Below are 18,623 nucleotides of genomic sequence, written 5' to 3'. Positions count from 1 at the left end.
AGTAGATACTGTTTTGTTAATGTCAGTGTTCAAATCAATCAAATCAAATTGTATTAGTCACATGCGCCGAATACAACAGCTGTAGACCTTACAGTGAAATGCTTACTTACAAGCCCCTAACCAACAATGCAGTTAAAAAATACTAATAAGAAACAAAAGGAACAAATAATTAAAGAGCAGTATTAAAATAACAATAACGAGCCTAAACTCATAAAATAACAATAACGAGCCTAATAACGAGCCTAAAAAAAGAAACATCCCTTTTTCAGGACCCTGTCTTTCAAAGATAATTTGTAAAAATCCAAATCCTTTCACAGATCTTCATTGTAAAGGGTTTAAACACTGTTTCCCATGCTTGTTCAATGAACCATAAACAATTCATGAACACGCACCTGTGGAATGGTCGTTAAGACACTAACAGCTTACAGACGATAGGCAATTAAGGTCACAGTTATGAATACTTAGGACATTAAAGAGGCCTTTCTACTGACTCTGAAAAACACCAAAAGAAAGATGCCCAGGCTTCCTACCCATTTGCATGAACGTGCCTTAGGCATGCTGTAAGGAGGCATGAGGACTGCAGATGTGAACAGGGCAATAAATCACAATATCCGTACTGTTAGACGCCTAAGATAGCGCTACAGGGAGACAGGACAGACAGCTGATCGTCCTCACAGTGGCAGACCACGTGTAACAACACCTGCACAGAATCGGTATATCTGAACATCACAACTACGTGACAGGTACAGGATGGCAACAACAACTGCCCGAGTTAAACCAGGAACGCACAATCCTTCCATCAGTGCTCAGACTGTCCGCAATAGGCTGAGAGAGGCTGGACTGAGGGCTTGTAGGCCTGTTGTACGGCAGGTCCTCCCCAGACATCACCGGCAACAACGTCGCCTATTGGCACAAACCCATTGTCGCTGGACCAGACAGGACTGGCAAAAAGTGCTCTTCACTGACGAGTCGCGGTTTAGTCTCATCAGGTGTGATGGTCGGATTCGCATTTATCATCGAAGGAATGAACGTTACACCGAGGCCTGTTCTCTGGAGAAGGATCGATTTGGAGTTGGAGGGTCCGTCATGGTCTGGGGCGGTGTGTCACAGCATCATGGGAATGAGCTTATTGTCATTGCAGGCAATCTCAATGCTGTGCGTTACAGGGAAGACATCCTTCTCCCTCATGTGGTACCCTTCCTGCAGGCTCATCCTGACATGACCCTCCAGCATGACAATGCCACACTGCTCGTTCTGTGAGTGATTTCCTGCAAGACAGGAATGTCAGTGTTCTGCCATGGCTTGCGAAGAGCCCGGATCTCAATCCCATTGAGCACATCTGGGACCTGTTGGATCGGAGTGTGAGGGCTAGGGCCATTCCCCCCAGAAATGTCCGGGAACTTGCAGGTGCCTTGGTGGAACATCTCACACCAAGAACTGGCAAATCTGGTGCAGTTCATGAGGAGTAGATGCACTGCAGGACTTGTTCAGGGACACATTATAAAATTTTTGTTAGACACATGTCTGTGGAACTGGTTAAGTTTATGTCACAGTTGTTGAATCTGGTTATGGTCATACAAATATTTACACATGTTAAGTTTGCTGAAAATAAACACAGTTGACAGTGAGAGGACATTTCTTTTTTTGCTGAGTTTATGTACATGTAGGTAGAGTTATTAATGTGACTATGCATAGATAATAACAGAGAGTAACAGCGGTGTAAAGGGGGGCGGGGCACTGCAAATAGTCTAGATAGCCATTTGATTAGATGTTCAGGAGTCTTATGGCTTGGGGATAGAAGCTGTTTAGAAGCCTCTTGGACCTGGACTTGGCGCTCCGGTACTGCTTGCCGTGTGGTAGCAGAGAGAACAGTCTATGACTAGGGTGGCTGGAGTCCTTGACAATTTTTAGGTCCTTCCTCTGACACCGTCTGGTATAGAGGTCCTGGATGGCAGGAAGCTTGGCCCAGGTGATGTACTGGGCCGTACACACAACCCTCTGTTGTGCCTTGCGGTCGGAGGCCGAGCAGTTGCCATACCAGGCAGTGACGCAACCAGTGCATGCTCTCGATGGTGCAACTGTAGAACCTTTTGAGGATCTGAGGACCCATGCCAAATCTTTTCAGTCTCCTGAGGGAGAATAGGTTATGTTGTGCCCTATTCACGACTGTGCATGGACCATGTTAGACCATGTTAGTTTGTTGGGGATGTGGACACCAAGGAACTTGAAGCTCTCAACCTGCTCCACCACAGCCCTGTCGATGAGAATGGGGGCGTGCTCGGTCCTCCTTTTCCTGTAGTTCACAATCATCTCCTTTGTCTTAATCACGTTGAGGGAGAGGTTGTTGTCCTGGCACCACATGGCCAGGTCTCTGACCTCCTCCCTATAGGCTGTCTCGTCGTTGTCGGTGATCAGGCCTACCACTGTTGTGTCATCGGCAAACTTAATGATGGTGTTGGAGTCATGACTGGCCGTGCAGTCATGAGTGAACAGGGTGTACATGAGGGGACTGAGCAAGCACCCCTGAGGTGCCCCTGTATTGAGGATCAGCGTGGTGGATGTGATGTTACCTACCCTTACCACCTGGGGGCGGCCCATCAGGAAGCCCAGGATCCAGTTGCAGAGGGAGGTGTTTAGTCCCAGGGTCCTTAGCTTATTGATGAGCTTTGAGGGCACTATAGTGTTGAATGCTGAGCTGTAGTCAATGAATAGCATTCTCACATAGGTGTTCCTTTAATCAAGGTGGGAAAGGGCAGTGTTGAGGGCAATACAGATTGCATTATCTGTGGATCTGTTAGGGAGGTATGAAAATTGGAGTGGGTCTAGGGTTTCTGGGGCAAGGGTGTTGATATGAGCCATGAACAGCCTTTCAAAGCACTTCATGGCTACAGACGTGAGTGCTACGGGTCGGTAATCATTTAGGCAGGTTACCTTAGTGTTCTTGGGCACAGGGACTATCGTGATCTGCTTAAAACATGTTGGTATTACAGACACGGACAGGGAGAGGTTGAAAATGTCAGTGAAGACACTTGCCAGTTGGTCAGCGCATGGTCGCAGTACACGTCCTGGTAATCCATATGGCCCCGCTGCCTTGTGAATGTTTGAAAGGCCGCACATAGGCTGCGAACAGAGTGATCACACAGTCGTCCGGAACAGTTGGTGCTCTCATGCATGTTTCACTGTTATTTGCCTCGAAGCAAGCATAGAAGTAGTTTAGCTCATCTGGTAGGCTCGTGTCACTTGGCAGCTCTCGGCTGTGCTTCCCTTTGTAGTCTGTAATGTTTTACAAGCCCTACCACATCCGACGAGTGTCGGAGCCAGTGCAGTACGATTTGATCCTAGTCCTGTATTGATGCTTTGCCTGTTTGATGGTTCATCGGAGGGCATAGCGCGATTTATTATAAGCTTCTGGGTTAGAGTCCCGCTCCTTGAAAGTGACAGCTCTAGCCTTTAGCTCAGTGCGGATGTTGCCTGTAATCCATGGCTTCTGGTTGGGGTATGTACGTACGGTCACTGTGGGGACAACGTCAATGCCATTGGAAGAATCCCGGAACATATTCCAGTCTGTGCTAGCAAAACAGTCCTGTAGCTTAGCATCTGCTTCATCTGACCACTTTATTGACCGAGTCACTCGTGCTTCCTGCTTTAATTTTTGCTTGTAAGCAGTAATCAGGAATTGTCATTTAAATTCATGCCATTCATTTTACAATGATATTAAATATCCGTCTTTGATATAGACAATTCTCAGACCTTTCTTGATTATCCTATTACTTTAACTCAAATATAGTCTCTTGCATATTGCTAAATCCTCTTTATGGAGTCAGATATTCAGTTGAATAGACTTTGTTAGCATACAAATGGCATAGTCTTATTATTGGTTGCATGTGAGATACTGTATATATAATATAGTATATGATAAAAATTGCCCCACTACATTGGATGACCTCTGACCTCATCTAACATGGGGCAAAACCATCTGAAAAACATATTAATCTACCACAGATCCTATAAGGTAATCATCAAAAAATGATGGGCCACTGCTGAGAGGTCATTTGTTTTCATTACATTTAAAAATATATTGATATTTTTTACCTTTATTTATCTAGGCAAGTCAGTTAAGAACAAATTCCTCTTTACAATGACGGCCTAGGAACAGTGGGTTAACTGTCTTGTTCAGGGGCAGAACGACAGCTCGGGGATTTGTCAGCTCGGGGATTCGATCTAGCAACCTTTCTGTTACTGGCCCAACGCTCTAACCTCTAAGCTACCTGCCGCCCCAAGCTGAGGAAACGTGCAGCTCAAAACCACAACTTCTTGAATACTGGTTATTTATTAGGCCTAGTCCAATGTATGGTAATGACATAATTGGTATATCAAATCTACACCGTATCACATTTCTGTAAATTACCACTTTTGTGTTCATCTCACTGCATAATCTGAATGTAAGTCTTTCTACATGGTCTAATAAAGCCTGGGATTATCATATTGTAAAGATGTCCTAAACAGCCATGCCAGCTGGTGTCAGCTGACCAATCATACTTGTGCTGGCTGACCAATCATACTGGTGTGGGCTGACCAATCATACTGGTGTGGGCTGACCAATCATGCTGGTGTGGGCTGACCAATCATACTTGTGCTGGCTGACCAATCATACTGGTGTGGGCTGACCAATCATGCTGGTGTGGGCTGACCAATCATACTGGTGTGGGATGACCAATCATGCTGGTGTGGGCTGACCAATCATACTGGTGTGGGATGACCAATCATACTGGTGTCGGCTGACCAAACATACTGGTGTCGGTGTAACCGATGTGAAATGGCTAGCTAGTTAGCGGGGTGCGCACTAATAGCGTTTCAATCGGTGACTCATTCACTCTGAGACCTTGAAGTCGTTGTTCCCCTTGCTCTGCAAGGGCCGCAGCTTATGTGGAGCGATGGGTAACGATGCTTCATGGGAGGCAGTTGTTGATGTGTGCAGAGGGTCCCTGGTTTGAGTCCAGGCAGGGGCGAGGAGAGGGACGGAAGCTATACTGTTAGATCAGCTGACCAATCACACTGGTGTCGGCTGACCAATCATACTGGTGTTGGCTGTAGGTTAGCTTGTTGACCAGCTGTTGTTGACATAGCCAATTAATTGATCAACAACAGCAAAACACACTTAAACATAAAAAAAATGTATGCACACATGACTACAAGTCTCTTTGGATCTGCTAAATGGCATGTTTATTTTTTATTTTACCAGGCAAGTCAGTTAAGAACAAATTCTTATTTTCAATGACGGCCTGGGAACAGTGGGTTAACTGCCTGTTCAGGGGCAGTTTGTACCTTGTCAGCTCGGGGGTTTGAACTCGCAACCTTCCGGTTACTAGTCCAACGCTCTAACCACTAGGCTACCCTGCCGCCCCATATATTATATTAATATTACTATCCCTCAGAGTCCTCCTGCAAGTGATCATCTTTAAAGGGTGACCAGCGTGTCATAATGCATTATCATTCCTCAAACATATAACTCAAAGCTACATTGTTCAGAACACACGTATGGCCCAAAACTCAATAAATGGACATTGCCATTATAGAACAAAGTGAAAAGCAACAGAGCAGCTTGTTACTTATGCCTCAGCTTGCCTCTAACTCTGCCTAATGTGATCGTTTTCATACTAGCTCAGATGACAATGTATCCTACATCCCTCTGCCCTTTCACCCATGTCAATTCTACAGTCTGGGATAGTGAAACGTTTATGATATTGCTTTGCCTCACAATTCTCTACCTTTCACCTGAAGTGCACTCCTCTTCAAAAGCATTGGATTGCCGTGGGCATGGTCTAGACTAGAGGGAGTTTCCACCATAGTTCTTACACCACTCTTTTGTACTTGAATCCATGAAGGGAAGTGAACAAGAACACACATAGAGCCTAAGGATAGAAAATGAAGTGCTGTCCCAGGCAGTAGAATGTAGCGCGGTTTACTGACTTCCTACATTCCATCCTCTCGATGATCCATAACATGGTCTTTTGACAGTCATTCCTGACCTCTCCTTCTGCTACGTATCGTGGCAAACCACCCGAACTAGCTTCCAAAGGGAAACCAGGATTCGTTCACCGTTTAGGGCTTAAATGACACTAGTAGACGTGGTGGTCTCAGAAGAATGGGTTTATCCCCCAGAGCCTGGGACAGACTGGCCAAGTTATTAAGCACGGCTTTAGCTCAGCAGGCTATATCACGGTTCCAGGACAGGTGTTGTCTGTATCAGTGGCAATGTGACTGTAGCGGATTAGAGTGTGTGTGTGTGTGTGTGTGTTTGCGCGTTTAAGCCATAGTCTTTTCCCACGGCGGCTGTGTGGAGCACCATGAGAAAGATAAACTATGGCACTAAATGTTCCATGGCACTGGATGCAGTGGAGGCTGCTGAGGGGAGAACGTCTCATAATAATGTCTGGAAGGGAGCAAATGGAATGGCATCAAACACCTGCAAACCATGTGCCTCTGTATGGCACCGCTGTGCCCTCCATCTCAGTGCTATGCCAATAGCCCCCACCTTCCACAGAAGATCTGGGATCTGCCCAGCAAGCCTGTCCAGGCCTTCACAGTGAGTCCCATGCCACTCTCAGGTAAATCCCCCCCACACACCAGGGATAAGTGGCTCCTGCCCACTGTGCCTAAAGGGAGGTGGCCAGGACCACGTTGGGACAGCAGGGGATGCTGAATGGGGGGTAAATGTAAGCCACTGTTTAAAAGTAGGTAGCGTAGCGTTTAAGAGCATTCAAATCCCCAAAATGACTAGGTGCGAAATCTGCCGATGGGGCAAGATACTTAATCCTAATTGCACCTGTAAGTCGCTCTGGATAAGACGTCTGCTAAATGACAAAAATATTAAAGTAAAAACAGTGATAACTGCATCCAGGCTTTTAAGCGTTGGTGGTGTCAGATGTTGTGTTGAGGTAACCACCTGACTTAGACAGAGATTCACGTAAACTTCAAAAATGTTCTGATGAACCCGAGAAGGAACTTTCGAGCTAAGCCAGTAGTTTAGTTCATATACAAAGACACTACAATAAACATCACTATGGTGGGTTTCATTTGAATTCCAGACACAGTTGAGATAAAAGCATCACCTTCTTTCATGATACACAGTGGGCAAAGACAGGATGATAAATGAGCTCAATATGCTCAAAGGTCCCCAACAATACACTCTGTGTACGCTGCAACAATACAGACTCCCAGCCCAATATCACAAGTGCCAGATTGTCGTCTCTTCATTTATGTTGTTGTTGTCATCCAAACAAAAATAGAAAACTAAAAAGGCTACATGGCGTAAATAAGTCAAAGTAAGAGTGAAAAACAGAACACCCTAAAATACTGGATGCCTAGTATGCTCTGGGGTGAAGTTTCCCCTCAACCTGGTGTCAGAGCATTTTATATTATTCTGTACAGTGGTGTAAAGTACTTAATAGTACTTTAAAGTATTTTTAGTTAAGTCGTTTTTTGGGGTATCTGTACTAAACTATTTATATTTTTGACAACTGTTACTTTATTACATTCCTAAAGAAATGATTGTACTTTTTACTCCATACATTTTCCCTGACACCCAAAAGTACTCGATACATTTTCAATGCTTAGCAGGACAGGAAAATGTTACAATTCACGCACTTATCAAGCGAACATCCCTGGTCATTAGTGCCGCCTCTGATATGGTAGACTCATTAAACACAAATGCTTTGTTTGTAAATTATGTCGGAGTGTTGCCCTATCCGTAAATAAAAACAAGATACTTGTGCCGTCTGGTTTGCTTAAGTATAAGGAATGATTTCTACATTTACTTTTGATACTCAAGAATATTTTTGCAATTACATTTACTTTTGTTACTTAAAAACATTTAAAACAAATACTATTACTCAAGTAGTATTTTACTGGGTGACTTTAAATTTTACTTGAGTCATTTTCTATTAAGGTATCTTTACTTTTACTCAAGTATGATAATTGGGTGCTTCTTCCACCACTGATTCTGTACGCAAATCCGAGGCACTCCATTTAGTATGACGTTACGTTTCATATGATATGTATTCATTTGCGGATGTCCGTCATCCATTTTGTACGATAGATTACGAATTTGCAAAACGTATGATGTTACGAAATACAATTTGTTGTTGCTAACATTAGCTAGGTGGCTAACACTAATGTTAGCTAGGCTAGGGGTTAAGGTTAGGGGAAGGGTTAGCTAACATGGTAAGTAGTTGCAAAGTAGCTAAAAAGTAGTAAGTAGTTGCAAATAATAAAGTTATCCGTGATGAGATTCGAAAACACAATCTTGGGTTGTTAGACGTTTGCATTATGCTCCCACCCCGACCAACCACATTCCTTTCATATTAGCGTTATGTAACCTTCTGTGTTATGTAACCATACCAAACGTAACATATCACACACAGTATGTTGAACAAAAATATAAACGCAACATGTAAAGTGTTGGTCCCATGTTTCATGAACGGAAATAAAAGATCGCAGAAATGTTCCATACACACAAAAAACTTATTTCTCTGAAATGTTGTTCAGAAATTTGTTTACATCCCTGTTAGTGAACATTTCTCCTTTGCCAAGATAGTCCATCCACCTGACAGGTGTCGAATATCATGAAGCTGATTAAACAGCATGATCATTACACAGGTGCACCTTGTGCTGGGGATCATAAAAGGCCACTCTAAAACATGCAGTTTTGTCACACAACACAATGCCACAGATCCCTCAAGTTGAGGGAGTGTGCAATTGGCATGCTGACTGTAGGAATGTCCACTAGAGAGGTTGCCAGTGAATTGAATGTTCATTTCTCTACCATAAACCACTTCCAATGTTGTTTTAGAGAATTTGTCAGTAAGTTCAACTGGCCTCACAACCGCAGACCACGTGTAACACGCCAGCCCAGGACCTCCACATCCGGCTTCAGCTGCGGTTGAGGGGTATTTCTGCCTGTAATAAAGCCCTTTTGTGGGTAAAATCTCATTCTTATTGGCTGGGGCTGAAATTGTTGCGTTCATATTTTTGTTCAGTATAATAAGCTACCATGACATTAATTAGCATGTAATGGTGGCACATACAGCAAGTAGTATGCAGTTGCACCATTAGCTAGCTGTCACTGAGAAACAAAGGGACTATATGAGAGAATGAGTTGTGTGCTACACATCATCCCTCCAGCTACAATAGTACATCACTATCTGTGACAATAGCATCAGAGTCACTTAGCATTCAAGGATATAAAAGATCCAAGTCTGTCAGAGACACACCCTTCTGCGGTGATACGAGTGTAAATGCGCTGTATAGAAGTTAACATGTTTAATCCTAAACCTTGTCAGCACGCAGGCGACCTTGTGACACGACATCTGACTGACTGCGCATGACTGACTGCGCAGAGGAGGCTGTGCAATTCAGTACAGCAGAGAGAAAGGCATGGGGCTCGGGGCAACAATGACGCAAAGGAGAACCTTTGATGTGCATTGACAGCTGTATAGAGGAGGGGGAGGAGGATGAGGAGGTTGATCCATGGAGACCAATGAGACCTTAATCCTTTTCCAGCGAGGGTTGCGTGACCGGTTCGCCCCCACTAGTCATTACTCCCTACACCATTGGCTCTAATTGGTCACACCCACCGCCCCTCCCGTCTTGTCGTTGGTCTTGATGAGCAAGGACCTTGGGGATGATGTCACAACCCCAGACTCCAGCAGATGGGAGCTAGTCACGCAACCCACCCAGGGCCTGGAGTAAATGTGTCAGTGCTTAAAGAGAGCCCTCATTACCAGGTAAACACGGTAGATTAAAGGAACCGAACTTAGTGTTTCCCTATTGAGCAGGATGTTTTGTGCGTTGTTGAGGAGGTTCAACTAGGCGAGGCGGCTAAATGAAACAGCATTGGAGACGTATTGGGTGCGGGTTAGGTTTGGCTGGTGGGTGGGTGTGGAGAGAGGGCACTGAGTGCAATAGGTGTGACTCATGACGTGGGAATGCAAACTCACAGCCAAGTCACGCACAAGCATGAACACAAACACAACTCTGTTAGGGGTCACTAAGTCAGCGGTCATAACCCAAGGGACGGAGTGTAAACTCACCCTTGCTTGTGCCTCATTCATGACCTTCTGGCATTTTGGCCCTTGTTCTACTTAGAGTAAGATGAACTGGTGGATACCATTTTTATGCATCTGTGTGCAGTATGAAGGAAGTTTGCGGTAGTTTCACAAGCCAATGCAAATGACTGGAAGTCTACAGGTACAGTAGCATTGCTCGTGAAACTAACGCTAAGCCAGCAGAGACATAAATTACATATACGAGTTCATCTGACTCTGGGTAAGTAGAATTGAAATGGGCTGAAATAACAGAATCTCACAGTCTCTCTTTAAACAATATGTAGAAGGCAAAGATAGAGCAGAATTATAAAGTAAGAATCTCCATGATCTTAAAGTAACAAATAACAGCAGACATTATTGTTTGTCTTCAAGTTGTGTTCATGGCTGAATTCCTTGACTATGATGGGGGCATTTGAGGATAGAGCCTCTTTTAGCGCCGTTATCAGCTAAATGCTGCCACCTTCTGATACGTTTCATTTAAAAGGCACCCTGCTTTATTTCTATGTACTATATTCACTTAGTTCACTACTGGGTAGAAAAAGCTGTTAAGCCTGTATCAATTCTGCAAAATTGTGTACGTACAGTTTCAAAATATAGATATAAATGTTTTACCAAACTGAAACATCAACGACCAATATACAATATCATCCATTGAATAGACATCCATGCCAGGTATTTTTGTTTTATATATACAAAATTCCCATACAGACAAAATAACAAATGCATTGCAATTATCAGCAACTAAGTTGTCTACTAGTGAAATGTCTTCACTTGATCCCTTACATCCAAGGAGCGTAGAATTAAGTGTTCAAGTAGTTGTCCGGATATCACTCTGCTTTCAATCTCTGCGTAGTGTCTGGTGGTTTGTAATGGGTTATAATCTGTACCATTATGAATGAGTTAATGATCAAGAACATCAGTCCAGCCAGCCAAATGAGCAGAAAGGTGTTGTATCCCTCAAACTCCAGGTAGTACGCAGGGGCCAACCATATACCCTGAGACAAAAGAAGAAAACATTTCCTAAATACATTTTCCTAAGTATATTGCCTATACAACTTCAATGACAAGTCATTTTATATGATGCAAGCTATAATCTGACACATTATGTATTTTTTAAATAAATATTATAATGACTAACTTTGGGGGAATTTTTGAGCTACTGTTTCATTTGATAATATTGGAGCCATGTTGGTTAGTCTGGTAATACTGTATAGAGTAAGTTAGATTGGGTCTATTTTTGAAGCCCTTTATGTTCATATAATGGGACTATAACCAGGTTTCCATCCAACCTTTTTATGCAAGTAAAGTACATCGGATAAGAAATGTCACTACAGACTGGATGGAAACAGCTAATTTTGTCGACAAAACAAAATACGCTAGAGAAAGTGGGATCTTTATTTGTGTCTGTAACATTCAGTTGTATAAAGTACTTAAGTAAAAATAAATAATTGAAAGTACTATATAGGTAGTTTTTTAGGGGAATCTGTACTTTACTATTTAAATTTTTGACTACTTTTACTTCACTGCATTCCTTAAGAAAATATTGTATTTTTAATCCATACATTTTCCCTGACACCCAAAAGTACTCGTTACATGTTGAATGCTTACCAGTACAGGAAAATGGTCCAATTCACACACTTATCAACAGAACATCCCTGGTCATCCCTACTGCCTCTGATCTGGCGTACTCTAAACACACATGCTTCGTTTGTAAATGATGTCTGAATATTGGAGTGTGCCCCTGGCTAGCCGTAAAAATTATATATATATATATATATATATATTTTTTTTAAATGGTGCTCTCTGGTTTGCTTAAAATAAGGAATGTAATTATTTATACTGTTACTTTGAATACCTAAGTATATTTTAGCAATTACATTTACTTTTGATACTTAAGTATATTTTAAACCAAATACTTTTAGACTTTTACTCAAGTAGAATTTTACTGGGTGACTTTTACTTTACTTGAGTCGTTTTCTGTTAAGGTATCTTTACTTTTACTCAAGTATAACAATTGGGTACTTTTTCCACCACTGGTAAAATTAATTGTGTGAGAAATGGCAGTGGAAATACTTTTATGTGCAAATATTGATATAATAGCCGTCATATCGAAGTAAACTAGCTCTGACTGGGAAAAATGTTAGTGAACGGAATTAAGTCAGAAACTCTGTCATCTTTCTAGAGAACTTTTCGACCTTAATAGATCTGATTTCATGATTTGACCCCCCCCCCCCCCCTTTTTCCATAATAGCCTCATCTCATTGTGTAGGGCAGGCTATACCCGCACTGTATCTACGAGCTGTTGGCTAGAGCGCACGTCCCAATACCAGAGGGCACATTCGCTATATTACGTACAATTTTTGGTGACAAAACCCTCAGAGTTGAAAATGTGAGGAAAACCTATTTAACTTGGATTTTTTTTTTAATTCGGTACATGGGAATTTAATGTGAAATGAATGCTTTATGTGCACTACGTCAACACGCACAGCCTTTTATCTGCAACATGTCAATTTGATGGAAACATATCTGGTGGGAAAATGTACATAGTTTTTTTAATTTGGATTTTAGAATATTCACTTGAAAATCTGTCGCCAGTTGGACAGAAATCTAGATACAATCAACCAATGATGCTGCACCTACCTGTCCAGCAAACCAGAGAGCCAAGAGTTCTACTCCTTGTTTTGGTGACAGGGTCAGTCGAGGTAGGACGAGAGGAAACAGACATAGATACCACAGGAAGTACTACAAAAAAAACAACACAAAACATACTATGAGCATCATAACATTCCCACAAGCTGCATTCCATGGATTTGATGTTACAGTATGCACGTCCTTGGTTTTTAACCAATATAATGAAACAACAAAAAAAAACACTGCTATCATGCTAAAGCACCATCAACACCAGCATGATACAGATTGGGGGAAAGGTCACATTCAACACAACAGATAACACAACACAAGTGTCATAACATTTAACCTAACATATCCTACCATCTATGTCATATCAGTGTCACAATACCATGTTAATGGGTTTAACGTTACTTAACACCTAGCAACACTTTCAAACATGACACAGATGGAGGAGTGTCATGTTCACCTGGGAAGTGCAGACTTTGTTGAAGGAGACAAAGATGGCGGTGTGGAGGAAGCAGCAGAAGGCTAGGTCTGTGTGGAAGGCCAGGGAGACCAGGAACAGCAGCAGGGCCTGGGGCAGGAAGGCAGCCAGACCCAGGGCCAGGCTCCAGGGGCTGTCTGCAGTCAGGTACAGCATGTAGAAGTAAGGGGAGAAGTTGTGGCGGATGTCCCTCCGCGTCAGGTGGTACAGGTAGGTTTCCTGGAGGAAGTCCCAGCCGTACCTGATTAGATATGGTCAAATGGGTAGAGAACAGTTATGAGGACAATTGTATTGGTAACATGATTTACCATTAGCAAACAAGCATCAAACACATGACATAACAGATTTCACAACTGACAATGAAAAGCTTTTCATGGTCAATGACCAACCGATCTTTACTAGGAGCATCGACAACAACTCAAGTATGCATTAGCCCACTGAGCTAGCCCAAACTTACATGTTATAAAACAGGACAGTCAATCCACAGAACACCACTCCGGCCACACCGGCAAACAGAAACAGCTCCTTATTCAATAGCCTGAGGGGAAACCCAAGAGCTCTCCTCCACCACCCCACTCCCCTCTCCTCCACATTCTCCTTTCTCTGTAGGGATAGGGCAATAGGCAGGGCATAAGTCACCGGGTAAATTTTCATGTGGACGGCCAGGCCGTACAAGATGGCTGCCATGGGGATCTGCCTCAGCTCCAGGCAGAGCAGTGTGGCCAGAACCAGGGCTGTTAGGACCGACTCGGCGTTGCCTCGGCTGGACACACCGGCCGGTAATGGGTTGAGTAGCCACAGGGAGCAGACACGGCAGGCAGCCTTGCAGCTAAGTCCCCGCTGGCGAAGGATAAGGTAGATCAGGTGGCCTGAGAGCACGTCGCATGTGATGAAGAGAAGCTTCCCGAAGACATGGCTGAGGTAGACATTAGGGGTCAGGATCCATGCTAGTAGAGGGGTGTAGCGGTAGGTGGATCTGTGGTATGGAGACTGGCCCTGCAATGACAGGAGGACAGAATGATGCAGGTTACACGACACATGTAAAAAGCACTGTTTGCTAAAGTGTAGCTTTGCAGGAACGCAAACTTATCACCAGCAGGGACTCACAGCTGGTAGGTTATCTCAAACAAAGCAAAATTCTCTCAAATAAAGCTAAATTCTCTCAAATAAAGATTTGGGCATGAGTAATGTAACATTGACAGATCCAACCAAAATGTTATCCCATTGATTCTCAAGCCAGTGGCTTTCAGCAGGCCAGGTCCCTGAAAAGATCAAGGGTAAAACTATCCAGAAGATACCGACCCTACTGTTACGCTTGTTTACACTGAACTGCATTGTGCTCGCAACGCAATCATGGTTACATTAAGACACCGTGGAGCTGGCGCGAGATATGGGTCAGAAAACATACATCAATGCAGGGATGGGATATGCAACTGTACTCCAAATTTGACCTTTATCCACACTGCTCCATCGAGAAGATTGAAATACTGCTAGTTTCCGGAAACACTGCCCTATTTCGAACTCATGCTAGCCAGCTGTAGCCACAGTAGCCATTATGGAATGGCAACATCACGTTGAACAACAAAGGAGCTGATTGGTGTCAGAGGAAGGCCCTGAAAAGATTTGGCATGGGTCCTCAGATCCTCAAAAGGTTCTACAGTTGCACCATCGAGTGCATCCTGACTGGTTGCGTCACTGCTTGGTATGGCAACTGCTCGGCCTCCGACCGCAAGGCACTACATAGGGTTGTGTGTACGGCCCAGTACATCACCTGGGCCAAGCTTCCTGCCATCCAGGACCTCTATACCAGGCAGTGTCAGAGGAAGGCCCTAAAAATTGTCAAGGACTCCAGCCACTCTAGTCATAGACTGTTCTCTCTGCTACCGCACGGCAAGCGGTACCGGAGTGCCAAGTCTAGGTCCAAAAGGCTTCTTAACAGCTTCTACCCCCAAGCCATAAGACTCCTGAACATCTAATCAAATGGCACATTGATTCTGTACCGGTACCCCCTGTATATAGCCACTCTGTCATTTTACTGATGCTCTTTAATTATTTGTTGTTTGTTCTTTTTTACTTATCTATTTTTTCCTTAACACTTATTTTTCTTAAAACGGCATTGTTGGTTAAGGGCTTGTAAGTAAGCATTTCACTGTAAGGTTGTATTCGGCACATGTGACAAATACAATTTGATTGGCTGACACTGCCATTCCAAAATGGCTGCGGTGGTTACTGCTAGCTAGCATGAGGACGAAAAGGGTTGTTCTCTAAATTCAGATTCAAAATCAGAGACATCCTGGTACTTTGCAAGACAGGAAAAGTAGAAAACAGATCAAATTAAATATTCACGGTTGTTAAGAGAAGCCAAAGTGGCATGTTGAATTTATTTTCTTCCTATGAATTTTGCTCTATCGTTTGAACCGTTTTGGCTATACACTATTATGACCCCATTCCTGAAAGCTAGGACTCTCTGAAATATGGATGTCACAAAAACCAGTTTGGGACTTTGATTGCGTTCTGACCCCAGTGCAGCTCAGTGTAAACAAGCCAAACGGTAAATTCGGTATCTTCTGGCAAGGAAAAAACACATTGGAATCAACACCAGGAAGACCAACAGATTTCATGGCTGAACTGTCTGACAGGCATGTATATATTTATAATATTTAAGGAAATGGTAACTTACCTGCGTGATGAACTTCGACGCATCTGTAAACACGTGATAATCAACATCAGTGTATTTCACCACCATAGTTCTGTCCTGATAGACACCAAAACTGACCAAAACAAGTCGTACGAGAAACGACACAGTGAAAAGTACATTTTTATTCATAAGCTTGGACAGGACACGTTCCATGATAGAAGCCATAGCGTTAGTTGTCCAACCTGTTCGACAATAAATCAGCTAGCAGCTAAGCTAGCTACTGTAATTAACGTTACACTATTGCTAGGTAGGTAATGCAAGGGATGAAGCCATGCCGTGTCATTTTCTTATCATGTAGCTAGCAAGCTGACGTTAGATACATTCACATCTTACTAGATCGCTTGCCCATTTTATCAATTGTGTAATACTTTTCACGATTTGACTAGCAATAGAAGTTGCTGCTGCTCCTGTTGTTAACTAGGAAGTGTTTTCTTCTTCGTGTGGCTTTCCCGGTAGACTAGACGCTGTGTTGCTGCCTTTCGTAGTTTGGAGTGCAGATTGCAAATTTTGGTCCCAAAAAGAAAAGGGGAATGGGAAATCCTAAATTGTACCACCATCTAATCCTGCACATATACACTATCCCCAAAAACCCAGCACCCCATCCCGCTACTTTGGCCCTAAACGATCCTACACTAGGCTGTCGGCCTGGGAGGATGGCACCACCTCTCAAAACGCCCTGTAGATCTAGAGTAAAATCTCTCACCCCAAAATATTTCTCTGCTGCTGCAACTACCACATCTATTTTATGTGATTTCCGCTGCATCAGTGCAGTGCAGTTGATCACCATGGCTATAAACGCAATAAATCCAACCTTACTAAAACACATCCTCTCTGGATCTCTCTCTTCAGGCCTACTCACTGGGGGACTCCCGGCTCACCCTTGCGCTATCCTCTAATCTATTCACTGCCTCAGCATAGAAACGTTCAGCCCCACTCGAATTTTGGCAATCTCAACCTGTCTCACAGGGCACTTCGGATCCCCAACTGCATGAGTACAGACACAGTGTTTTCTCTACCCCCAACTGTATACTCCCTCTGACTATGCCCATCTGCATATTTATCACATCACGGGATCTCCATTCTACACACTGCTGCAACATGTCCGAATCCTTGGCATCTAAAACTCCGTAGCGTTTTCGGAACATAGGCCCTCAGCATAGAAATATAGCAGTATAGCAAATATAACCTAATATGACTTTATCAGCTAGAAACTCTGTGTCAAAGCTTAACAAGACAGACGGTATTATCATTCTCATTTATGTGTCACAAACACCAGGAATATTATTTATAATTTGATTAACCTCTACACCCAATCCTACCCCACTAATCACCGATTTGAGCGGTGCCCTGTTCCGGAGAGCAAACCACGCCACAGGTTTGCCGTGTGACTCGGAGAGCCCGATTCATCTAGGCGGAGGATGCACAAAAAATCTAAACAATTCTACTTCTCGAAACTTTCACAGATGTAACCATTCTCAGTTTGTGTCAAGCTGGGTAAAGGACAATGGGTAAAGGATCATTTATGTGTCAGCCAAAAAGCAGGAATCCACTCTTTCCAAAAATCTAATTCCCACTGGAATTCTGTCTATGCTTGGCTCCATTCCGTTTTATTTTTATCCTGAACAATTCCCCAGTCCTTAACAATTACAAGCTTATCTGTATTACTGTTCTGTACTTTGTCATATATTTGTAAGTTTTATGTGGACCCCAAGAAGACTAGCGGCTGCATGAGCAGTAGCTAATGGGGATCCTAATAAACTAAACTAAATACCATGAAAATATGCAGTGGTACTCAGTAATGTTTGGGGCAAATACAACACATAACACTTTGTATTCAGAACAAAAAGTGAATTGCTTTGCCACATTTTTTGCAGTATTACTTTAGTGCCTTGTTGCAAACAGGACGCATGTTTTGAAATATTTGTATTCTGTACAGGCTTCCTTTTCATTCTGTCAATTCGGTTAGTATTGTGGAGTAACTACGTCATTGATCGTTCCTGTTTTCTCCTATCACAGCCATTAAACTCAGTAATGGTTTTAAATCACCATTGGCCTCATGGTGAAATCCCTGAGTGGTTTCCTTCCTCTCCGGTAACTGAGTTATGAAGGACGCCTGTATCTTTGTAATGACTGGGTGTATTGATACACCATCCAAAGTTTAATGAATAACTTTACCATGCTCAAAGGGACATTCAGTGTTAGCTTTTTAATTATTTTTTTTATCAATGGGTGCCCTTATTTGCGAGGCATTGGAAAACCTCCCTGGTCTTTGTGGTTAAATCTGTGTTTGAAATTCACTGCTCAACTGAGGGACCTTACAGATAATTGCATGTGTGGGATACAGAGATAACTGACATAGAGGGGCTGTTTTGAAGCTACTCCCCCACTGTTGTAAAACATATTTTGGAAGATATAAAAATGCATTTTGTGTATATATTTGTTTTTGCCACATTTATTATATTACATACATCTTCATTCCTACATTTTAAAATGTGAGCTAAACATACAAAAATGTAGTATGATTTTTTTGAAATTAGTTACTGTCCCCACTACAACAAAAATACATGTAATTTTGTCCTCTAAACATTTAATTGAAATGCTTTAGAATTCCATTCATTCCTAGAGGACTGTTTCTTCTGGGGAGTGCCAATATGGCCGACCAGTGGCTCCAAAGCCTCTCATTGGTCAATACATAGCATTAGCA

General features: G+C 42.9%; 1 protein-coding gene across 1 annotated transcript; it reads right to left on the bottom strand.

Moving 5' to 3' along the window:
- Positions 1 to 10,768: 10,768 nt before the first annotated feature.
- pigm (phosphatidylinositol glycan anchor biosynthesis, class M) lies at positions 10,769 to 17,025 on the bottom strand. The gene is made up of 5 exons (XM_021562736.2): positions 15,902 to 17,025; positions 13,679 to 14,217; positions 13,204 to 13,462; positions 12,747 to 12,848; positions 10,769 to 11,101 (listed from the first exon to the last, which is right to left on the bottom strand). Exons 1-5 carry the CDS (start codon positions 16,082 to 16,084, stop codon positions 10,934 to 10,936), a joined length of 1,251 nt encoding a protein of 416 aa, XP_021418411.2. The 5' UTR covers positions 16,085 to 17,025; the 3' UTR covers positions 10,769 to 10,933.
- Positions 17,026 to 18,623: the final 1,598 nt, after the last annotated feature.

The sequence above is a fragment of the Oncorhynchus mykiss genome, chromosome 15 (assembly GCF_013265735.2).
Source record: "Oncorhynchus mykiss isolate Arlee chromosome 15, USDA_OmykA_1.1, whole genome shotgun sequence".
Taxonomy (NCBI): Eukaryota; Metazoa; Chordata; class Actinopteri; order Salmoniformes; family Salmonidae; genus Oncorhynchus; species Oncorhynchus mykiss.
The sequence above is the reverse complement of the archived record's forward strand: the minus strand, read 5'-3'. Positions and strand labels throughout refer to the sequence as shown.